We start from the raw sequence: 25,585 nt of genomic DNA, 5'->3' as shown, positions 1-25,585 counted from the left end.
GGGGGGGGTGTGGTGAAGAGATAGGTTTTTGGTGGGTCTTACAGGGACAGAGAAAGAGGAGGTGGATTTGGTGCGATTAGGGGAGAAGGGATGGGTAGGGTTTGTTTTCTTTTTCTAAAACCTATTTTTTTTTTTCAATTTTATGTTTGTATTTTAATTTTTTTAAAGGAATTAGAAAACCTAGTGTTGGGGTCGTTTTCGTCTGAAGGCTCATCCGGGCTTTGTTGATTCTTAGATCGCCATATAGTGATGAATGAAGACTTCGTTGCCCCTTTGTCTGAGTTAGCGAGAACTAGGCCCAAAGTATCCCGAGGGAAAAACAAGTCCTAGGGGAGTACTTTGTTCTTCTTCCAGCGGCTGCGTGTTTTGTGTTGATGTTTCCGGCAGCTCGACGAAGAGTTGAAGATGACTTGCTGATGTTGATATGAGATTATATGAGCTTGGCATGAGAGCTTGGAGTGTGGGAGCTAAAGCCCCACAAGTTTAGCAAATGAGAATGCATGTGCTTGACTTGGTGTTGGATATGTTTGAGTTTGGTGTTGATAATTTGTTGTGTGTGGCTATGGCTATGGGGGTTCAAGAGTTTCAACAGAAGGAGGATGGAAGGAAAAGCTTGAGGCTTGAAGGCTGTGGTGTTTAAAGCTTGGAGCTAGGTGATGCTTTATAAGGGTTGGTGGCTACTGGGATGCTTGCAGCAGCTGAAGAAAGGTGAGTTCTCATGGTTGTTGAGAAGCTTGCAACAACCAAGAGGCTGGTTTTGGCTGAGAAATGCCTCCCAATTTATAGAATGTGAGGGTTTTCCTTTATTTCCAATAGGTAAATGAAGGTGCTGGAACCAACTTATTTTCAATGGTTAAAAGGGAGCACTAGGGCATGCTATTTTTCAGCAGGTGCAGCTAGGTACCATAAATTGATTATTTCCTATGGGTAAAAGGAAGTGCTGGAAACGGCTTGTTTCCAGCAGGTAATAAGGAGTGCTAAAAAGGCTTGTTTCCAACGGGTAAAGCTAGGCATTTGGAAAATGACTATTTCCTATGGGTAAAAGGAAGTGCTTGAAAAATATCTCATTTGCTCACCCACATTGGAGAACTCTAAGTAATAGGCTTGGACTTTGGTGCTCCCAAGTAGCCAGCCCAAAGTCTTCATTATCCAAGAGCTTCCGTGGGCCTTGTGGACCTCCGTAACCTTCCACACCATAATCCCTCGTGTAAGCCCTGTAAACCACATGACTTGGGTTCATGTGAGCTTGGTAGGTGATTGGCATAGGAAAAATGTATTCTTGATTTGGCATGGCATGACTATTTATATATTTATTTAATAAATTAATTCCTAAAATACAGCTTGAATTAACGCATGACCAACATTATATGTTATATTGGGCTTTGAATGTCTTTGGGCTTTCTGTGACTTTTTTGGGCCTCAATACCTAGGTGCACAAAATTACTAAAATACCCCTGCCACGTCATCAAACTTAATGGACTTTTGGATGAAGTTAACGGTAGGGGCAATGTGGAACATCAAACTTTGGTCAAGGGGGCAAAGTGGGTCACTTTACCTTTAAGGGGGTAAAGTAAGAATTGACCAATGTTTTAGGGTGCATTGTAGTAGTTAAGCCATTAAAAAATTAAACAAACCTAACAGCACACAACTCAAATTAATAATTTTATATTTATTAATTAGTTCTCTCTCCCCTCCAATCACCTAATTTTATATTTATTAAGGGAGCTGATTTTCTCACTCCTTTTTTTTTCCACTTACACTCCCTTTTGCTTTTTAATTCTTTTTAATTTTTTTTTCCTCTTTCTTTCCAATTCTACCCTTAACATACATTAAGGTTTTGATAACTGAAATTAAGAAAAGTTAACCTCAAATAAAACAAAAAACAACAATTTTTTTTGGAAATGGATAGAAATGTAAGTATCTTCACTAAATTCTTTGTTTTTTTAAAACTAAGTATGTGAGTACTATTTATCTTTGTTGTAGTTAATAGATAATAAATTTTTTGGGCTAACATGTTTATAGGTAGAAGAACCAAAGAATGCTACTAACCAAACTGTCATTAGGAACTTAGATATGCAGAGAGCAAGGTATGTATAAGTCTCTAATTTTTATTTTTTCATAATATTAGTAAATGATTGTACATGTCTTCTTATTAAAGGGAATTGTAGAGTAAAGGTAAAAGAAGAAAGAGAAAGAACAAAAAAGAACAAAATTGATTAAAAAGTATTAAAAAGCAAAATGGAATGTAAGTGGAGAAAATGGGAGTGGGAAAATCATCTCCCTTTATTAATTAGCTTTCTATCTTCCGTCCACTCACCTCTCTCCCTCTCTCCCAAATTCATCTTCTTTCCCACCCCCCATACTTGAAGAGCACATAGAATAAATTTCTAGAAAACACAAAGAAGTTGAGATCCCAGCCCTAAGAGCATTTCCAGCAGGGCTGGAAACACTCGGGCTGGGGGGGGTTTGGGCAAAAAATCGATTCCAGCAGCAAAAGTCCAGCCCGGGCGAGCGTGGGCCCCAGCAAAACGGGCAGGCCCGAAGGCGAAATCGGCCCGAAGTCGCGCCCGAAGTCCAGGACAAAATAGCTGACGCCAGCATGGCGTCAGCCCTGAAATTTTGAATTTTTTTTTACCGTTGGCGCGTGCATTGCACGCCGCCAACGTAAAAAAATTTCACATCAGCGCTACAGTGCCGCCAACGGCTCTTTGACACGTGGCGGCCTCTGGTCGCTCCGATTGGAATTTTTTCTTCAATCCAACGGCAGCCAATTTTTCTGCCAAAAAAAATTGAAAAAAAATCGAATTTTTTTTAAAAAAATACACAAAAATTACAGAATTTTTTGTGTATAAATACCAACCAATACTCTTCACTTTTAACACCAAATCCTCATATATTTTCTTCTCCTTCTACTATTGTTAACTTTCTCCTCAAAATTTATTCACTTTCTATTCAATATTTTTTCACTTTCAAGTTGTAATTTTTTTCTAGCATATTATGGGTTCTTCTAATGAAAATGGAGGGGCATGGAGCATGATGGAAGATGTTAGCTTGTGTGAGGCTTGGGTCCAAATTAGTCATTGTCCAGTAACGGGCAATGAGATTAAATTTTCTCATATGTGGAAAAAAATTCATCAAGCATTTTGTGAAAGGGCAATTGGTTCTACACGTACGGAAATGGCATTATCCAGTAGGTGGAAAGTTCTTAATAAAGAGTTGGGGAAATGGAGAAATGCTTTAGCAAAAGCAATTGACAACCAACGAAGCGGAGAAAATCTTAGCAATGAGGTAAATTATTTGTCATTTTTCTTCTATTAATTTCTATGTCATATTAATTTTTATTTAAATGTTTCTTGCAATTTATATATTTTGTTAATATGTCTCTATTTTTTTTTAATACATGTTGCATTTTTTTATTAATTCTTTAATTTCCATTAGTTTTTTTTTTTACATGTTGCATTGCCAATATTTTAAAAATTCTCTTGCATTTCCATTTCATTTTTTTTTATAGATTATACAAGCACAAATGTGGTTTGGTGCTACTGGCCAAGGGAAAAAAAGTTTCATCCATACCCATTGTTGGGAGGTGGTGAAGACTTGTAAGAGATTCCAAATTATTCCAACCGGTCCGACGGTAGTCTTGAACGAGACTCCACTTCGTGAGACTCCGGCATCGGATTCACCTATGGATTCCCCGATGAATCTAGACTCACCAATTGAAAATGAGCCAAGACCTATTGGGAGGAAGGCGGCGAAGGCGAAGAGAGGGAGTAATTCTAGCAAGAATGCATCTCAATTTTTGGAGGAACTTTCAAAGCACCAAGCCATGAGAATTGAAATGGACTTGAAACAACAAGAGCATGATATGGCTATTCAAGTAGAATATGCAAAAGAAAGGGAGTATGTGCGCAAAGAAAGGGAGTATGTACGCGAACAAAACATTGAAAAAAAAGATCGGGAAACCATGGCCATGGATACAAGCCATATGTCCCCTGAAACAAAACAATATTGGAAGCTAGAACAAAGGGATATTATGAGACGAAGACTTTTTCGTGACGATGGACCTAGCAACACGGATTGGTTAAATGATGGAAACCATTAAACTAGTTTGTTTGCCTTTCATGTCTTAGTTTACTTGGCTTTGATTTCATTGTATTTTTTGTTTTCTTTAATTCATGTACCTTTGATTTCATTGTATTTTTTGTTTTCTTTAATTCATGTACCTTTCATTTCATTGTATTTTTTGTTTTGTTTAATTCATGTATTTTATTTTATTATTAGTTGTATTGCTTTTCTTTTAGTCAATAAAGAAAATATTCAACAAAAATCCTTTTTATTCAAAACATTCCATACATAAAAAACAAACCACAACCAAAGCATAAAAAATAAACAACCCACAACCAAAGCATAAAACATAAACAACCCACAACCAAAGCATAAAAAATAAACAACCCACAACCAAAGCATAAAACATAAACATAATAAAATAAAAACAACTTCTTCACTTCACTTTATTCACCTTCATTTCCTTCATTGCCTTTCACCGCCCATAAATGCTCCATCAAGTCAACTTGACGGTGTTCATGAATATACGACGATTGCATCTCCGTGTAGCGATCAATCATACGAGGCATGAAACTACCGTCTCTAACCAACGGTTCATGCTGCACTGCTTCTCCATTTGGCCCCACTGGTTTTTCATAAATTCGTGTTAGGGCCGTGTCCATGGGATTTGGTTCATACACGTCATCAGCATCGTAATCATATTCATCTTCCACAATCATGTTATGGAGGATGATACAAGTCATCATTATACTCCTAAGCACCTCCTCGTCAAATAGACGTGCCGCGCCCCTGATAATAGCCCACCGAGCTTGAAGGATACCAAAGCACCTCTCAACATCTTTTCTGTACCCCTCTTGATAGCAAGCAAAAAATTTTTCCTTATGGGATCGGGGATGTGGAATTGTTTTCACAAATGTTGTCCACCTCGGGTATATGCCATCAGCTAGATAATACCCGGTCTGGTAGATGGTATTGTTAATTTCATATGTGATATTTGGGGCTTCACCTCTCAAAACATCATTGAACACCGGGGATTGACCTAGGACATTCAAATCGTTTTGAGATCCGGCAACTCCGAAGAAGGCGTGCCAAACCCATGTATCAAAACCAGCAACTGCTTCCAGGATGATACTTTTCTGCCCTTTTCTATTTCCGTAGTCCCCTTGCCAAGCAGTTGGACAATTTTTCCACTGCCAGTGCATGCAGTCAATACTACCAATCATGCCAGGGAATCCTCGAGACTCAGCTTTTTGGAGAAGCCTTTGCAGGTCCCTGGGCGTAGGTTTGCGGAGGTAGTCTCTGGTGTACAGAGTTTCCACTGCATCACAAAATCGCACCAAGCTCTCCAAAATAGTGGACTTCCCCATCCGAGCAATCTCATCCACCTGATCAGCAGATGACCCATACGCCAACATTCGTATCACAGCTGTGAATTTCTGCTCTGGAAGAAGTCCCAAATTTCCAGCACAATTTCTCTTTTGAACAAAATATTCATCATAATTGCAAATATCATGCATGATTTTATTGAACAAATGGGGTTGCATTCTATATCTCCCTCGAAAATGAACATCAGAGTACAGAGATTGTGGGATAAAATAATCTTCCATAAGATTCTTACCCCGGGAATGTCTATGTCTGTCCACATTTGGGCGACGGCCTTCTCGTGAACCACGGCGAGCCTGCTTTTCTTCCTCCAGCAAAGCAACTGCTATGCCAAGTTGCTCATCTAGTTCTCTCTGCGCCCTTTTGCTTGCAGCTCGTCTACGCATTCTTTCTCTAGTTTCTCGCTCTTGCCTCTCCAAAACCTCTTCCATGTCTGCCATTGAGAATGGAGAATGAAATCTAAAATTTGACAAATGGAAATGTAGAGAAGAACTGGTGTGGGAGGTATGAGCTGAACCTCTGATTTTATAGAAAAATGTACACAGATAGATATGACACGCGGCGCAATCTTAGAGGGTGAAAATCTTATCTGAAATTTGAAATTCAAATGAAATTTCAAATTTATCTGAAATTTGAATTCCGAAATGTATCTGAAATTTGACATTTTGAATTTATCTGAAATTTGAATTTTGAAATGTATCTGAAATTTGAAATTTATCTGAAATTTGAAACCGAAAATCTTATCCGATATGAATAGTATTGACACGTAGGAACCCAAAAATCTTATCCGAAAATATTATCCAAATTAATTGTTTAAGTAAACAAAATTGTGAAAAAAACAAAAAAATGAATAGTAATTGCCATGGCAAGCCCCAACTGCTGGAAACACATTTTACTGGAGGGGGCTAGGGCAGCCACTATTCACGTGAATAGTGCCTGCCCTAGGGCTAATCTTGCCATGGCAAGAGTCAACTGGTGGAAGTGCTCTAAGTAGCAGTGCAATTGTGGGAGAGAGAAATGCCTCGATCACGCCTTCAGGCCTTGACCAGCAAATGGGTAGATTATGGCCTCTTTAAGGGATTTTCAAACAAAAGAAGGTGCAACTACACTTCCTTGCGCCTCTATGGCTCCACCACTAGGTCAAAACTAACTAATTTGAGCAATTTAATTTGGGTTTGGCAAAAACCAAGTTTGAGTTGTGGGCTTTGGGTGAACTTATGTTTGGAGTGAGCTGAGCTTAATGTTTGCACTGGGCTTTATGTCTAGTGTGGCCCTTGATGGCTTTCGTCCTTGGGCCTTTTTGTGAAGTATTTTTTTGGACCTTATCGAAGTGAGAAAGTTGAGCCCTTCTTGGAGAGAGAGAGAGAGAGAGAGAGAGAGAGAGAGAGAGAGAGAGAGAGAGAGAGAGAGAGAGAGAGAGAGAGAGAGAGAGAGAGAGAGAGAGAGAGAGAGAGAGAGAGAGTAGGCCTGCCTGAGTGACGACCAGGGGCGGCCTTGACATGGGGCAAGTGGCGCCACTGCACAAGGCCCCCAATTTTTGAGGGCCTCGAATTTTTTTTTTATACTTTATATTATATATATTAATATTATAAAAACTTTATATATACTCAAGCGTGCAACACATTGACACAAAAGTGTATTTGGTGGAAATGGTTTCTAGTGCATATCCTTGTATATATCACATCCATATGATTTCTCCTTAAAAAAAAAAAAAATACTTTCTTCCACTTAAAACAAAACCAAAACAAAAATTCATACCTTCTTCTTTCACTTGAACTCTTATTTTTTTTTAACCAAACATTTATAAATTTATCAAATGAAAATATTAAAAAATTTATGAATTTGATTTGTTATTGTTATTACATACTAATTGATGATGAATTTTAGTTATAAAAAAATTATTTTATGACATTAAGTAATGGCAATTTTTTTAGTATTTTCATATTAGATTATGTGAGGGCTCCAGTTAAAGTTTTGCACAAGGCCGTCAAAATCTCAAAACCGACCCTGATGACGACCTCTATGTAGTGGAAGTGTGTGGCGTAAGTTTTTGGCCTTTTCAGCTTGCGAGGATGGCAACCATGCATGCACACAGCCGTTTTACTGACCGGCTAACGTCTCCTTTGTCAAACCTGCTATACTTTCAACGTTCAAAAGTTTAAATAAAATATAAAAAATAAAAATAAAAACTTTTACTGCTATAGCCTACATAAAAATGAAGAGTAAAAATGACTTCCATTGAACAAGTATTTTACTCCCATGAGAAGAAAATTTATTTATTTTAATTTTGATATATATTAATTTATTACAGTCCCGATCTCTTGGACCACAGGAGTCCAAGAGATTTGTGGTCACTCACCGTTGGATGTAAATTCAACAGTTCACTCAATCTTGAACTCCTTTTAAGAAACTTTTTTGAACCATTAGATTAAAATCTAATGGTGAGTGACCACAATCTCTTGGACTCATGTGGTCCAAGAGATCAGGACTGTAATTTATTAATACCGGTCTCTTAATAATTCTTTTGGAAGAGAAAATTATATCATTTACCAGTTGAAGACTGGGGCATTGTGGAATGTTGAGTTATATGGTGAAGTAAAAAACCTTAAATTAATGATAAAATAGCCGCACATGTGTGGTGAGTGATGTATACAACCGAGTCCAATGAGTTATAATAATGTGGTCTCTCAAACACTAATCTTCTGTTTTATACAAGTGGAAACTAGTCTCTCTCTTTTTTTTTTTTTTTTTTTAGGACATTTTCTTTTGAAAGGGGCGATGGCATATTAAACTCACACACATAACACGGATGTTAGGACTCGAACCCAGGACCTTCCCTAAAGGAGTAAATACTCCAAACCACTACACTAGTGGGTCCTTTGCGTTTTATACAAGTGAAAAATAGTCTAATTACTTTACAATTGATGAAACTCATTTCGTATCTAGTAAGTACCTTAATTCTTTGTCCCTTTAGACACCTCCTGCTTCATATGGTCTTGATAAGGGAGAGTTCATAGGAAAATGGAAGAGTAGCAACTCATGCTTCTATTAACGTGCAAAGCTTGGTAACTAGGGATGGCAATTTTTCCCACGGGTAAGGGTCTTTGCGGGGACTCGAGTCTAATGGGTTGGGTATGAAGGACAAAAAAGGGGTATGTGGATGGGTACAGAGAATTTTTTAGGTATAATGTTTGGGGAGGGGCGGAGATGATATTTTAATCCCCAACCCGAACCCTCCCCGTTTAGAATATATATATATTTTTTATGAGGTATATAAATATATATTATAGTATATATAAATATGCTATTAAAGTGATTGTACCGACTAAGTTTTATATTTTATATTATTATATTATATACTTATATAATTTATACAAATCTTAAGCCATAATTCTTATATTGTCTTGTAAGTATGTATTATTTATATTCATTATCTTGCCTTAGCTACGTGTTCGTGACAACTAGGGAAGCAACTTTTGGTCTTGGGCCACGTCCAAAAAGTGGCTAGAGCTTGCTGAAAAATCAAGTCAAAAATTGGTTAAAACTTAGGTTCTAGATTGAGCTTCAAAAACCCAAAATTGACCCAAACCACCTAGATAGATAGCTATAGCTCGTTGAGAGAGTGAGAAAGCATAACTGGATCGAAAATTTTTGTCACCAGAGCCGCCGAAAACGACGTCTGAAAAATCAAGGGAAAACCGGCCTTTTCGAGCTACCGCCGGCAAAGGAGTGGTTGGGCTCATCTAAGAAGGGGAGAAACATGAAGATGGGGCCAAGCCGGTCCTTTTGGTGGTGGTTTTGTGAACCAACATTGGCCAGACGACAGAGATCTTGCCAGTCAAAGTTGCTGGCTGCTATGTACGGAGAGGAGAGAGGAGAGAGACGCGAGAGAGACTGAGCTGGGTTTTTTAAATTCTGCCTTTGAAAAATTTACAATTGTGCCACTGCATTTTTGTTGACCGTAACTTCTTCGTTAAAACTCCAATTTGGGCCCACTACGTGTCTACGAACTCGTATCGACGAGTTCTACGCAATGGTGCCATCCAATTCCAAAAAATCCTTACAGAATCGAAAAGTGACTACCGTGGCCTTGCCCCAAGGGCAAAATTGTAATTTCACAATTAAATAAACGCTTAAAATTGGGTGGGGTGTCACATTTACTATGTTAGGATTTTTGATAATTTATTATTTGTCTAGTCCTATTGTAATTGAGATTTATTTCTTATTGTAATTTAGATGTATTTTCTATTGTAATTTAGATTTATTTATTATTTTATTTAGGGTTGTACTTCCTCATAAATACCTCTATATTAGGGACGAATACATAGTTGAATATTTAACCTACTTTGTTTGACTACTAATTCCATAGAAATGCATATTTTCAGCTGGATGCAAAGCTCACATCAACTTCATCAAGCTTAGACTAGAGATTGATGATATCAATTGAGATAAAATATATAGCTAAGTCTAAGAAGATCTTAGATAAACAACATTTGTGATTTAGATCATCACGCAAGATTCTTCTTGTTCGAAAATCAATTTTTCATTTGAAGAAGATGAACTTTTTCCTAAGACAACAGTTGTAGCGAACACACTAAGGGCCATTTACGACATTTTCATATACATAAATTGATTCTCCATTGATCACTCATGTGCCTCCATATGTCACTCATCACACCAAATAATCAAAATATTCACTCCATGCTAAGAGAGTTTATTGCATTCATAGGCTACTATAGCATACACATAAGGCATACATAATATTTCGAGTCTAAGGATTAACTGTATTGTTGTAACGTAGAATCTCTTATTTGACACGTATATCATAGATTTATGCAAAAAAAACTATGCCAGCATATCTTCTTCGGTGAACTCCTGCATTTTGAGCACTCGCACTTGTCTCATATTGGAACTTTGACTAATAAAATACACCTTGTATTTATTGGGTTTTGTAGGTGATTAAGTTGAGGGGTTAATATCAGTGTTGCTAATAATGAGTTGCCGGTCCGTCTCTCTGAAATTTAACAATATCCCTTTTGACTATGGAAGTCTTCACATTCTTTGGGATCTTATATTAGTTTTTTTTTTTTTTTGGTGGTCAAATTGATCATATATTAGTGTTATTCTTCACTTCTACCCATGAACCTTAGAGCATCCACAATGGACTCTCTAAACCACCTCCTTAGACAAATTTTAGAGAAGAATCATAAAAATGCAACTCCAACCATGCTCCTTATCCACCTCTTAAAATATGGAGTCTTCTAAGAGCTCCTAAATCTAAAGAGAGAGAAAGGACTCCTAGTGGCTCCCTATAATTTAATGCTGCTTTATTTAATGAGTATTTCAAACTTTTATTTAATGGTAAATATTTTTTATTTTATTTTTTAATAGAGATTGACCAATCAAAAAAGAGTTATAGCATTTATGACTCTCCAAATTAGGGAGTATGATTGGAGTTGAAATATAACAACCCGATCCTTAATTAATTCTTAATTACTATTTTATTCAAGGAAAAGACTAGAATACCCCCGGAATATTTTATCGGGTTTAAAGTTGACTTTTTGACCGGGAAGGAATTTGGGAATTTCAATTGTATCGTTGCGTAGAGCACATCGAGTTGAGTCCGTAGACACGTAGTGGGCTCAAATCCGAGTTGTAACGAGGGAGATACGGTCAAATTTCATAGAGGGGCAAAATAGTAATTTTGTGAAATTGGTATTAAAAACCAGATTTCTCTCTCTCTCTCTCTCTCTCTCTCTCTCTCTCTCCCCAATTCTTCTCTACGTACAGGATGGGGGCGGCGGTTTGGGAGGAGATCGTCGCTATCCGGGGACGCCAAGCCGAGAGACCGGTCGGGAATTGACGGCTGGAGTCTGGCAACAACGTCTGGGCCGGAGTCTGGCCTCGATGGCCATTAATTCCGGCGCTGGAGCTTGGACTAGAGTCTAATTTCTTGAAAATTTCAGCCGCATATTTCGGCGATTCTGGCAACGAATTCAGTCGATCCAGGTACCAAACTTCTTCCTCTCCTCGTGCTTCAACTGCCTGTTGGATAGGAATTGGTTAATTTTGAGTCTAGGAAATCGATTTTGGAATTAGGTTTTGGCCGGATTTCGGGTTGAAATTTTGGCCACTTCCGGCTAGTTTTTGGGGTAGGTCCAAGAAAAAAGTGGCTCCAAATCATGTTATCAACCTAGGGTAGAAAGCTAGGCTTACAATTTCAAAGTTTTCCGGTCATCAAAAATGATCAAGCCACCCACGCTCTGCCAGCGCGTGTGGCGGCGCGTGGGCAACAGGGTGGGGACCACTTTCAGTCCTAGAATGATCCCTTAGTCCTCATGAGCACGTAGGATTTTGGGAATCTCAATTCAGATAATGTTTGAACCCCGAACGGATCTCGCATATTGTGCAATTTCCGGGTTCGATACATTTGAACCTTTGGATTGTAGTTATTCTCGTATATGTTGATCTAGATAATTCCAAGACCGTGTAGGATTTGACGGATTGTAAATCGGAGTTCCGGATACTCCGAAAATGCCAACCCTAGGGCTAGATTTTTAGTAACCGTCTGATCGTGCAATCGTGATCAATCTGACTGTCCGATTGAGACCAAACTCACAGGGCATGTGTCGTAGGCATATTAGAACCTTTAGGGACTTTTTGATATGCAAGGGAGGATTGTGGCTCGGATATAAGTGGTATCTCTGAGACCTGCGAGCGAGGTTGCGGCTTGGATAGAAGTGGTGTCTCCGAGGCCTGCGAGGATAGGATTGATGGAGTAGGAATGGGGGTATGCCTAGGATAAGAGAATTTTAGTTCTGGTATATTCTTAAACTATACTAAAAGGAGTTCAGTGTATGGCGTATTTATATTCAGGATATGACTGACATGAGTATAGGAAAGAACTACGTGTGACTTGATCCCTGATCCCTTAGCAAGGGTACGTAGGCAGCCTAATACTACAGGTGCAGCCACGAGTTGGAGGCTTTGAGATTGTTAATGTATTATTGATATTATGAAAGTTGAGATGAATTTTATTAGCAAAATGATTTATTTGATTGGGTGAGGCCTGAGGCCAGAATGATATACTGTTGATTTCTTGGATATAATTTAGTGCATGCTGGCAATTGGGTTATATGTATGTATATTTATGCTTGTTTTACTGGTGAAAAACTTTTGGGAAATGTTCTATTTATAGGGGAGATACTACCGAATTTTTGGCAGAAGTCTAGCTGCTAGAAAACTGGGTTTTTAATTAGAATGGGCAGTTTGGTCTTTTGTGCCCGGTATTCGCCAGGTGTCGGACACGCACAAGGTTTGGCTCAGATTCCAAAGTGGAATTTGAGTCGAGTTGTTTCATGAAATTTTTTAGAGAGCTCCTAAAATAGCTTTCTTATATTTTTAGCTAAATTTTAGCTAAAAAATAAAGAGCATCATTATAAATGCTCTTATTTATAAATTATATAACCACAATACTGTTTAGCCATTTAATTCATTTATATATAAAAAAATAATTATAAACGAATTATCTCCCATTGTGATTCTTAGTCAAATGATTGACTTTACAGATTAGAAATAATATTACACTAGTGAATTGCGCACTCAGTTGTTAGTGAAGGAAAAAAGATCCCTTGCAACTAGACAGGCTCAAGTGATATTATATCTTGCAATTTCTATGGTTGCTTACCGCACCAATAACCCAAGACACCCTAGTTTTTACATCAAACCCCAAAAAAAAGGTTCATTTTCTCTTTCACGTCAAAAGTTGAGGTTTGATTTTATGACCGAGAATTTTGTTAGAATCACAATGTGGACATTAGACAATGTTTTTTCTTTAATACAATCTAAATTACTCTAAACTAATCTAACGTATGAAGAAGAGAATTCAAACTTCGACATAAGAGTACAACTACGAGCACACTGTCCTAACCGACGCGTGTGTGTGACATTGGAAAACTTGTGGGAAAAAAACAACCAATACAATCAGCAAGGAAACTCATTGGCACCTAGTATTGTTGAACGTGGAAACAACGGCAGATGGAGGTCAGTCTTTTTCTTGTGCACACAAACAAACCCGGTTCAAGCAAAGACCAACGGATCATTCACGGCATGATCAAATCATTCAAGGGGGCACTTGTCTTATGAGACTGAAAAATTTTCCACAAACAAACGATTTTTAGTGGAAACTGCACAAAAAATTAAAAATTAAAAAGATAAACTCCCTCCCCTGTCTCTGGTGGGTTCGCAATTTTCTAGTCTTCGTTCTTTTTTCTCTTTTTTGTTCTTTTCCATTTTACGCGTTTTTGAACAAGCTTAGTAGTCAAGCATGGGCTCCACGCTGGCCACTCATTTTTTTGTCTTAGTCTCGAAGTCTTAGTCTTTGTTAAGACCCAGCAGTCAAGTCAACTCCACTCCCAACATTTTCTTCTCTTTCCCATTTCCACAAATTTCCATTTCCCCAATACCACACAACACTAACACAAACATCTCTGTGTCATTCTCTTTTTCCTTAAATCCTCTATATTTTAAGCCCCCTACTCTCATTCTATGTTCTCTGGCCACCTTCTTTCTTCTGTCTCCTCCTCCCCCTGAAATCACATAAATTATATACAAAATCTACCTCACATGCCTTCTTTGGTAATAGAAAATTGAAGTGCAAGACAAAGACAGTCTTTACTTTGGCACACAGCTGAAATGACCAGGTATGGCAGCACCACCTCGCTTCTCTCCTATTTCTATTTCTTCTTCTCCTTGTTTTTCTGCCCTATGGTGTTTTCTCAACTATCCTCAAACCAAAAAACCACTATGATCAATCTTTCCAAGAGTCTAAATGTCACTAGTTTTTCATGGGATATCAACAAAGAGCCAAACCCATGTTTATGGAAAGGAGTTAGCTGCAAGGCCCCTTCCAATTCATCTGTTATCCAAATTTCCTTATCTGGGGTTTCTCTATCTTCCTCAGATTTTCTGTCCCTTGTATGCCAGATTGAGTCCTTGCAGATTCTTGATGTTTCAGACAATCGTCTGAGCAAAATCCCACCTGGGTTTCTCTCAGATTGTGGAAAACTTGATGGGCTAAAGCGACTCAATTTTAGCTATAACAATTTGGACGGTTCTTTGCCTGCATTTGTTGGTTTTTCTGGGTTGGAGGTCTTAGACTTAACTCATAATAGGTTGAGTGGAGCCATTGATCTAGAGTTAGATGGGTTAGTTGGGCTCAGAAGCTTGAACCTTAGCTCGAACCATTTCACTGGCTCTCTTCCTACCCGTCTTGGAAAATCCAAGGTCTTGAAGGAGCTTCAGCTTTCTATGAATAAGTTTCATGGCATAATCCCTGTTGACATTGTGGGCTACCGCAGTTTGACTCTGATTGATTTTAGTGTAAATAATATTTCTGGGTCTGTTCCTAGTGCAATTGGAGAGCTCTCCAAGTTGGACGTTTTGATTCTGTCGTCCAATGATTTATCTGGCGAAATCCCACAAAACCTTTCCAATATCAGAAGCCTTACCCGTTTTGCTGCAAATTCTAACAAATTCAATGGTTCAATTCCTGCGGGAATTACAAAACATCTGAGAAATTTGGACCTGAGCTATAATACCTTAAGTGGGTCGATTCCATCGGACCTTTTGTCTCCATTGAATCTGCAGACTGTGGATTTGTCTAATAATAGGTTAAACGGACCGATACCGACAGCTCTATCTGGGAACTTGGTCAGATTGAGATTGGGAAGCAATTCACTTAATGGGACGATCCCTTCTGCAATAATTGCAATGGACCAAAGGTTGACATACTTGGAGATGGAAAACAATAGCTTGAGTGGAGGGATTCCTCCTGAATTGGGTTCTTTCCAGAGTTTGGCACTGTTGAATTTGGCTCAGAATCAGCTGTCTGGGGCCTTGCCAGTGGAGTTGGGTAACCTTAGCCATCTTCAAGTCTTGAAACTTCAATTTAACTACTTTACTGGTGAAATCCCAATTCAAATTACTCAATTGTCGAAGTTGTCGATTCTAAATATCAGCTGGAATTCTCTGAATGGTTCAATACCACCTTCGGTTGCAAGCTTGAAGAATCTCATTAACATGAATTTACAAGGCAACAATCTCAATGGTTCGATACCAAAAAATATTGGTTCCATGACTTCTCTGATGGAACTCCAACTTGGACAAAATCACTTGAGTGGTGACATTCCAAGCATGCCAACTACTTTGCAGATTGCTTTGAATCTCAGCAGCAATCTTTTTGAAGGACATATTCCGGAAAATCTTGCCAGGCTCACGGGATTAGAAATTCTGGATCTCTCAAATAACAGATTCTCAGGTGAGATACCCACATTTTTTAGGCAGTTGGGAGCCTTGACGCAGTTGATACTTTCCAACAATCAGCTCTCTGGAAAAATTCCAGAATTTAGTTCTTGGGTCATCGTCAACACAAGTGGAAATGAGGGTTTGACTAACTCTACGACACCAAGCACGTCACCGAAAAAGAAAGGAAAACCAATTGCACTGACAATTGTTCTTGCAGTTATAGCAGCTGCTTTTGCTGTTGGAGGGATCACCATCATTGCTATATCACTATCACGACAAACCACAATCAGGGTTAACGATGAACAACCACAATCAGGGGAAGATCTTCCTGTTCCTGAGGTCCTCCAAGGCAATCTCTTAACTGCAAATGGTATTCACAGATCAAATATCGATTTCACTAAAGCAATGGAAGCAGTTTCTGACCAGTCAAACATTGTGCTGAAGACTAGGTTTTCAACTTACTACAAAGCCATCATGCCGTCTGGATCAAGCTACTTTGTCAAGAAGCTTAACTGGAGTGACAAGATATTTCAATTGGGCAGCCATGATAGATTCGCAAATGATTTAGAGGTCTTTGGGAAACTAAGCAATTCCAATGTCATGACTCCTTTGGCCTATGTTTTGACTGTTGACAGTGCGTATCTGTTCTATGAGTTTGCTTCAAAAGGAACCCTTTTTGATGTTCTTCGCGGTAGCTCAGGTGATGACATGGACTGGGCAAGCAGATACAGTGTTGCGGTTGGAGTAGCTCAAGGTCTTGCTTTTCTTCATGGGTGCACCTCACATCCAATACTCCTCCTCGACCTGTCAAGCCGAAGCATTTTGCTGAAGTCCCTCAAGGAGCCTCTGATTGGAGAAGCTGAGCTTTGTAAGGTGATTGATCCCTCAAAGAGCACTGGAAGCCTTTCTACTATTGCTGGTTCTGTTGGCTACATTCCTCCAGGTCAGCAATTCTCTGACTTCACCTTGCAGTAACATAAAATTGTTTGTCATTCCTGACTTCTCAGTTTACTGGCTTTGTTTTCTCCTTAGATATGTGTTAAAGTCTTTATTGCCTTGTACTTCAGTAATTTGGTGGATGTAAAAATCAGTGATTGTGTCTAAATGTTCTCTTTTTTTGTGGTGGCAGAGTATGCATACACTATGCGGGTAACAATGGCCGGGAACATCTATAGCTTCGGGGTCATTCTGCTGGAATTGCTGACCGGAAAACCAGCAGTTAGTGAGGGGGTTGAGTTGGCCAAGTGGGTCGTAAATAACTCATTGCAGCAAGAAAAATGGGATCACCTTCTTGATTACAGTATCAGCAGGACATCAACTGCCGTCCGAAGCCAGATGCTTGCGGTCCTGAAAATCGCCCTTGCTTGTGTTAATGTATCACCAGATGCAAGGCCGAGAATGAAGAGTGTTCTTAGGATGCTGCTGAATGCAAGATAAAGTTTTAAGCGCCGTGAGAGAAAGTCAGTATTAAACAGCAGTTTCATGCATAAGATGAAACCCGAGTTTTGGTGTGTTCCTACTACTACTAGAATATTAGTAGTGCCATGATGTTGTGAAAAGCTTTTGTGCAACTACAGAAGTAAAATGTATGTAAAATATAGAAAAATTATTTACTGAACTGAAATAAATTTCCCCGCTTCAACTAGAAGACCAAAACTCAAGTTCCTGCCTGAACAGCATTTCCTCCATGAATGCTTTGAGCGGTTGGATTTATGCTGGTCAGGCAATTAGCAAGGAAGTTCAATTTTCAAATGCAATATTCCGACGGAAGTCAAGTCGACTAATTTCCAGCAGAGCTCTTAGAGCAAATTTTATTAAAAATAAATAGGAAATTATAACTAATCGCTTCATGAGTGTACTTTGCAAATGGATTTGACTAGCAATCCATTTGATGTTAAATGCTTAGGCTGCAAATTTCATTCAATCGACCCATACATACTGTTACAACCCTCAACAACCGGTTTTCATGCTATAGCCAACAGAAGAAACGAAAACAAAACGACTGATACAATAAACAACGGCCAGCCGGAATTCATGACAACCTTTGACAAACTAAAACTAAAACTCAATATGCATTTGTATTCAAAATTCTTTTCCCATTCTTCATTAAATTGACCAAGTATCCCGCCAAAGCTAACTAATTAACAATCATAGAGATATGACTGACAGGATCAAATCGAGGAAAATCCCCGACAATGTGACAGACAAGAGACATCCGTTGGTGCCAGGACATGTCAGAGACTAGAAGGTAAGATCTTTGGGGTCCTCAATAATCTTTGCCAAGGTTTGCAAGAATGAAGCAAGATCAGCACCATAAATTATACGATGATCAGCGGTAACATTTACCTGTAAATAATTGCATGTTGCAAGAATTAGATTTTCTTGTTGACTTTAATAAATTAAGTAAAACTTTTGAATATGTTACCTGCATTTGGTTCTTCCTACCAATCCGACCATCCTTAGTACCCACAACAGTAGGCTGAGATGCTCCAACAGCCATAATTGCTCCCTGTGGAAATTGAAACCAGAAACACTCAAATATTAAAAACCACCGATTGAACACATACATCTTAAATCTCTAATAGATAATCAAGCAGGAGGAAAGCATACAAAGTGACACTTACAGTTCCAGGTGGCAGAATAGCATCAAACCGATCAACACCAAACATCCCAAGATTAGAGACAGTGAAAGTACCTACAAAAACAGAAAACAGTTATTCTACCGAATCAGACATAGAAAGTATGGCCACTTGTTTGAACGTCAATAAAACAAGTATAAAAGATCATATAAGTGCATAATAGAATAGTAACCATGTAGGCATACAGGTAATCTTGTAAAATTTCTAACTGCCTTAACTACGTGGCATAAAAACTTTTATAATTGCCACAAGTTCAGTAGTGATGGATCCAAAATCTATATGATTGAATGATCATTATATCCCAGAAGCCATCAACTAAGGTTCATACACCAAAACTTAAAAAAGTAAAATTAGGAAGAAGAATGGCAGAAGCCCTGAATTGCCCAAAACAAGACACAGAAGGCCCTCAGGTACTCCACCATAGTGGATTTCTCTTCATGCCTAATATAAGGCAGACTAAAACTTAAGGGTCAGACCCTTAGAATGCAACCACGCAAAATTGTACCACTGAGAAAACCTTTAGACACTGTTGCTCTAATGTGCATCCTCGCTGTACTGATGCTCTGAATTAAAAAGAAAGATGAGGGAGAATTCTACTATCGCAGCCAAAGCTACTTTGTCAATCTTGGAGTCGAACAAAAGTTGAGACCACAGAGAGCCAAGACTGAGTTGGAGCATCAAATTGAACCCACTTACGAAACCGGTGGGTATTAATTTGAGAACTGGAGGAACCTATATGCCAACCTAATTATACAAGTTAAGGAGAACATGAGACTGCTAATATGCAATTACCATGTCTGGGCATTGTTTCTTGGGTTAAACAGACACATAACTGCATGAACAATGCTCAATTTGTTCTCATTATTCAGCTGTGATATTCAATTTCATACCACGATAAGGGATAAAATTTAGTTAGTCTTTATCATACTTTAGCTAAATAATTAGAAGTTCTGGAAGGGAAAATTATTGACATCCTACAGACTTAAGTCCGGATATAATTCCAGATGTGCTGTTGATTTAATGGATGAGAATACACCTTGGCAACTTAATCCTTGTTTGGATCATGCAGTAAGAATACACCCAAAAAATTCAAATCAAATGGAAAATCAGTGCATATAAATTTCTCTATTGTCCAAGTGAAATTAATTTCTTTCATATCAATTACATCAAATGAGACAGTAAACAACTGTCTTCCCACGTAATAAATTTGATAGAAATTATCATGCATTTTGAAGCATATCATAAAAGCTTTAAAAGCTTTTCACACGCAAAGGCCTTTCATTTTGCAAGTAACAGAAAAACACAGTTTTTGTTAAAACAGAACATGACAATGTAATGGACAATATACCTAAGAATCTCATGTGTTATTTGCTCAACATATTATTTATCATTTATGCAAGTAATAGTAGTACCTGTATTGTATTCATGAGGTTGCAGCTGCTTAGCCCTGGCCTTATCAACTAACTCCTTCCACTTTCTTGACAATGAATATAAGTCAACCTGACCCATTAAATATTTCTAGCATCAGGACCACCAAACACCTTCCCAAAACAAAAGAAACCAACACTGTAAAGCATGGAACATTTAAAGGCAAAAACCTTGTCCGCATCCTGAAGCACTGGTGTAATCAACCCACCATCGATTGCCACTGCTACTGCAATATTAATGCTGCTATTATAGGTAAAGCTCTTACCATCCCTACAGCCAGAGTTGACAACAGGATGTTTAACCAACGCAAGTGCCGTCGCCTTCGCAAGCAATGCTGTCATGGTAACTCCCTTTGACTTGATCTAGAAGTAAATTATAAATCCACTCATCAGAACAGAATGACATGGTAGCATTAATTTATCAATCTACAATCCTGATTCAGAGTGCTCAAACAGTAAGCCACATTCTCGATCAGAACAGAATGACATGGTAGAATTAACTTATCAATCTACAATCCTGATTCAGAACACTCAAACAGTAAGCCACATTCTCGTAAAAAAAATGCTACCTTAGTAAGGAAGCAAGCATATACTTTGGACTACAATAGTTTGCATTTAAATGGTGGAAAAAGAAATCTCTCTTTCATGAAAATGTCAAATTATCAAGAAGACTCTCAAGTTTAATCAAGCAAACCATGGAAAATGTTGGAACCCAAATTACCTCAAACCCATACTTTCAGTGCAGAGCATGAAATCTTTATGAAGCAGTATGCAAATGTAATGAACACTGAATTTGAATTTTAAACTACCAAAATCCCAATTAGAAATCCGCATCTTTATTTGAGAAAGCGCAATGTTTATATTTCACCCAGTGTTACCTTTTTGTACAGAGCATCCAGAGCATCAGTGGTGATAGTGTATCCCACTCTGAAAGTAGGCACTGAGAGACTCTCAAGCATGTTCCTACTCACAGCCCCCTGCATTGTTGTAAAAGGCACCACCGTCCCCAACTCAATCCCCGCCTCAGCATCCGCCGACTTCCGAACGCTTGGTTCAGGAGCGACCTCCGTCACCTGAGCAGCAAAGGCTTCCACATCCTTAGCCACAATCCTCCCCAATGGCCCAGTTCCCACCACTGCCCCCAAATCCACCTTCAACTCCCTTGCCAGCTTCTTCGCATACGGCGATGCCACGATTCTCTTTCCTCCCTCGGATGCCGGGTGAGTCGAAGACACCGCCGCCACAGCCGCCGCCTTAGGGACCACCGCGGGACCTACATTATCCGGAATTTTCTCCGGTTGCGGCTCTGGAGTTGCTGCAGCTGGAGCCGCTGTTGGTGCTGCTGACGAAGAACTGGCCTTTGCCTTGGCCTCGGCGATCTCCTCTTCGGTCTCAGCCAATAGCGCGATAGCTGAACCGACGGCGGCGATGCCGCCTTCCTCGACCATAATTGAGGCCAAGTAACCGTCGTAGAAAGTCTCGACGTCCATGTCGGCCTTATCGGACTCGACGACGACGACGCTCTCGCCCTTGGAGAGCTTGTCGCCCTCGGACTTGACCCAAGACACGATCTTGCCCTCAGTCATGGTAGAGCTCAGCGCCGGCATGAAGATCTCGCGAATCTTGGCCTGGACTTGAAGCCTGCTCCGGCGCCCGGAAATTAGAGCCGGCGCAGAGGAACTATGGCTCCGGCGGAGGGTTTGAGAGCTGGGGAGGAAGGAGGTGTTGAGAAGGTGAGCCATTGGTATAGGCTGTCAGTGAGAGAGAGAGAGAGAGGAAGAAAAGCTCACAGGGTCTTTGGTTTCAAATTAATGGGGAGGTGTTGTTTTGTGGGTTTATGTCATACTTGTCATTTGAGTGTCTTTCTCGTATACATCGAAACCATGGCGGAGGTTCCAACTACTTCACCGGTGAATGTGATGAGGTGCCTTCGTTCTGCTTCGTTTTTGTCAACTTCTAAATAATAATTCGGAAATTTGTATAAATACTACCTCAACTTTTCACTTTGTGGACAATTACCACGTAGACTTTTAATTTTTACTATTAATTACCTAAATTATGCAAAATATTATAATTTACCATTTACACCTAACTCCATTAAAGATTCTGTTAAGTGGAGGAGAAATGTGTTGAAATGGGGCTGAAGAGGTGTCCGATAATTAAGTTGGTTTGTTTGTTTTATTTTAATTAATTATTTTTTAAAACAAGTTTTGTTAGTTACATACTTACAAAATTGCCTTTCAAAAAAATTTCATATGCGTGCATCATGTGACTTGACTTAACAAAAATTTTAGGGCATGTTTACTAATTAGAAAGCGGTGTAAGCAGGAATCAGATTAAGCAGGAATCACGTTAAATGGGAATCATAGTCATGCATTCTAATTAAGTTGTTTACTAACTGTCAAGAATCGAAATGAAAATAAAACTGATTTCCATTAAAGCCGTTTACCATTGTCAGGAGTCGTCAAAACCAATTTGATTACCAAAATTCCCTTATACAAAATTGTAACATCCTACATCGACCAACGGAGAGAGGGTGATGTGCCTTATATGTACATGCTCACCTCCATCTAGAACGAGGCCTTTTGGGAGCTCACTGACTTCGGAGTCATGGGAACTCCGAAGTTAAGCGATTTTGGGCTAGAGTAATCCCAGAATGGGTGACCCACTGAGAAGTTGCTCGTGAGGTACGAGTGCACAATATCGTTCTATGGCGGAGCCGATCCGGGATGTGATAGAATGGTATCAAAGCCACTCTGTTGTGTGGTGCGAGTGTGCCGACGAGGAAGTTGGGCCCCTAGGGGGTGGATTGTAACATCCCATATCGACCAACGGAGAGGGGGGATGTGACAGAATGGTATTGGAGCCACTCTGTCCTGTGGTGCAAGTGTGCCGACGAGGATGTCGGGCTCCTAGGGGGTGGATTGTAATATCCCACATCGACCAACGAAGAGGGGGTGATGTGCCTTATGTGTACATGCCCACTTCCATCTAGCATGAGGCCTTTTGGTAGCTCACTAGCTTCGGAGTCATGGAAGGTTGGGTGACAAATTGGGAAGTTGCTCGTGAGGTGTGAGTGGACAATATCGTGCTACGGCGGAGCCGATCCGGGATGTGATAGAATGGTATCAAAGCCACTCTGTTATATGGTGCGAGTGTGCCAACGAGGAAGTCGGGCCCCTAGGGAGGTGGATTGTAACATCCCATATCGACCAACGGAAAGGGGGTGATGTGCCTTATATGTACATGCCCACCTCTATCTAACACGAGGCCTTTTGGGAGCTCACTGGCTTCGGAGTCATGGGAACTCCGAAGTTAAGCGAGTTTGGGCTAAAGCAATCCCAGGATGGGTGACCCACTGGAAAGTTGCTCGTGAGGTGCGAGTGGACAATATCGTGCTACGGCATAGCCGATTCGGGATGTGATAGAATGGTATCAGAGCTACTATGTGGTGCGAGTGTGCCGATGAGGATGTCGGGCCCCTAGGGGTTGGATTGTAACATCCCATGTCGATCAACGGAGAGGGGGTGATGTGCCTTATATGTACATGACCACCTTTATCTATCACGATGCTTTTTGGGAGCTCACTGACTTCGAAGTCATGGGAACTCTGAAGTTAAGCGAGTTTGGGTTAGAGCAATCCCAGAGAGAGAGAGAGAGAGAGAGAGAGAGAGAGCATGAACCCAATCCCAGCGTAGAGGCACACCACACACAAAACACAAGGATATTTTTGTGTTCGTAGTAAAAATATGAGGGTAGTTTTGGCGTTCCTCTTCAGTAATCTGATTCCCCCAATATGAGTAATGTGATAATTGATTTTATGTGAGGTCCACACCTTTTTTAATTCCTGGATTGTTAGTAGGGGTGGGCATCGGGACCGGAAAACCGGAACATCGAATCGGACTGAATGAGAAAAATCGAAAAAAAACTAGTTGACCAAAAAAGTCAACAAATCAGACCAGAACTAGATCCAATCGGTTCCAATCGGTTATGGTTCCAATTTCACACCGCACCAAACCGTACCAAGCCGGTTGTATTTTTTTTTACAATTTTTCTTAAATCCAATGCTATATTTTTAATTTTATAATTAATATTTTTCCAAGTTCAACTCCAAAAAATTTCTCAGTGTATGAATTGGATCATTTGTTAATATTCAAACCCAAAAAATAACTTATTTATTGTAATTTTATTTTTAAAAAGTAATAAAATAATAATCCAGTTCAAAATTGGAACTTGTCAGAACCGAATCGAAACCGATCAAAACTGAACCGACCAGTTTTTTTAAAAAATTTGCTTGAACCAAACCGATTAAATAATATCAATTCCTGTTCCAATTTTAGGTGAGAACCAGACCGTGCCCACTCCGAATTGTTAGTAAACATAAGAGTACCTTGGAATAGGAATCAATCCCATTCCTTATATTCCCTTCCCCTTTAGTAAACATGCCCTTACTGAAGTTAAACGTAGATGGTAAATTGGAATAGTTTACATAGTTCATGTGGTTAATAGTAAAAATTTAAAGTCTAGGTGATAATTGTGCACAAGACAAAAAGTTTAGGTGATATTTATGCAAATTTCTCATAATAAAAAGGGAGAAAGGTTGATGAATTTATCATATGATGATATAAAACATTTCTTCCTTTTATTTTCTTATTTATTACGGTGAAAGATAAGTGTTTTACAATAGCAAACATCTCCTGAACTTTTTTTTTTTTTTGGAGAAGTAGTGATAATATTTTATTGATAAAATGAAGAGTAAAACCAATTACAAATACTTGTATATGTCCTCAGGGATTAGGCGAGCCACTCTATACATAATCAGTCGTCAGTCTAACTAAGTAGCTTATCCTCTTAACTACAAGTATGAGAAGGAACCTTACCCGTGATAGAGTACCCGCCCCCAAGGATTGTACTCCTAAAAACTATTGGTTACAATCCTTTAACAATACATCAGAAATAAAGTTTGGTGGTTCTTATGGGTGACTCCATTAACAGTTCAATGGATATGGATAAAACCATCCTCAATGCTATGTGCAACATCCCACATCGACCAATAGAGAGGGGGTGATGTGCCTTATATATACATACCCACCTCCATCTAGCACGAGGCCTTTTGGGAGCTCACTAGCTTCGAAGTCATAGAAATCCAAAGTTAAGCGAGTTGGGGCTAGAGCAATCCCAGGATGGGTGACCTACTTGGAAGCTCCTCGTGAGTTCCCAGAAACAAAACTGTGAGGGTAGAAATGGGGGCCCAAAGCGAACAATATCATACTACGGCAGAGCCGATGGCTAGATGTGACAATTTGGTATCAGAGCCACTCTGCTGTGTGATGCGAGTGTGCCAACGAGGACGTCGGGCCTCTAAGGGGGGTGGATTGTAACATCCCACATCGAACAACGGAGAAGGGATGATGTGCCTTATATGTACATGCCCACCTTTATTTAGCACGAGGCCTTTTGGGTGCTCACTGGCTTCAGAGTCATGGGAACTCCGAAGTTAAGCGAGTTGGGGCTAGAGCAATCCCAAGCTGGGTGACCTTGGGAGGTTGCTTGTGAGTTCCCAGAAACAAAACCGTGAGGGTAGAAAGAGAGGCCCAAAGCAGACAATATCATGCTACGGCGAAGCCAATCCCGGGACGTGATAATTAATTGTAACAACCCAGTCCTAAATAAATTTTTAATTATTAGTTTATTAAGATGAAAGACTATTTTGCCCCTGGAATATTTTATTAGTATCAAAGTTGACTTTTTGTTCAGGAAAGAAAA

General features: G+C 39.4%; 2 protein-coding genes across 2 annotated transcripts; one reads left to right on the top strand and one right to left on the bottom strand.

Moving 5' to 3' along the window:
- Nucleotides 13,764-17,409, top strand: LOC18767494 (probable leucine-rich repeat receptor-like protein kinase At2g33170). Its single transcript, XM_020569549.1, has 2 exons — nucleotides 13,764-16,696; nucleotides 16,883-17,409. The coding sequence occupies exons 1-2, from the start codon at nucleotides 14,143-14,145 to the stop codon at nucleotides 17,188-17,190; spliced, it is 2,862 nt and encodes a 953-aa protein (XP_020425138.1). The 5' UTR covers nucleotides 13,764-14,142; the 3' UTR covers nucleotides 17,191-17,409.
- Nucleotides 17,538-21,785, bottom strand: LOC18767229 (dihydrolipoyllysine-residue acetyltransferase component 5 of pyruvate dehydrogenase complex, chloroplastic). Its single transcript, XM_007200943.2, has 6 exons — nucleotides 20,698-21,785; nucleotides 19,991-20,182; nucleotides 19,805-19,892; nucleotides 18,378-18,448; nucleotides 18,179-18,262; nucleotides 17,538-18,099 (listed from the first exon to the last, which is right to left on the bottom strand). The coding sequence occupies exons 1-6, from the start codon at nucleotides 21,559-21,561 to the stop codon at nucleotides 17,995-17,997; spliced, it is 1,404 nt and encodes a 467-aa protein (XP_007201005.1). The 5' UTR covers nucleotides 21,562-21,785; the 3' UTR covers nucleotides 17,538-17,994.

Source organism: Prunus persica, chromosome G8, assembly GCF_000346465.2.
Source record: "Prunus persica cultivar Lovell chromosome G8, Prunus_persica_NCBIv2, whole genome shotgun sequence".
NCBI classification, from domain to species: Eukaryota; Viridiplantae; Streptophyta; class Magnoliopsida; order Rosales; family Rosaceae; genus Prunus; species Prunus persica.
This window is presented reverse-complemented; position numbering and strand designations above follow the sequence as displayed.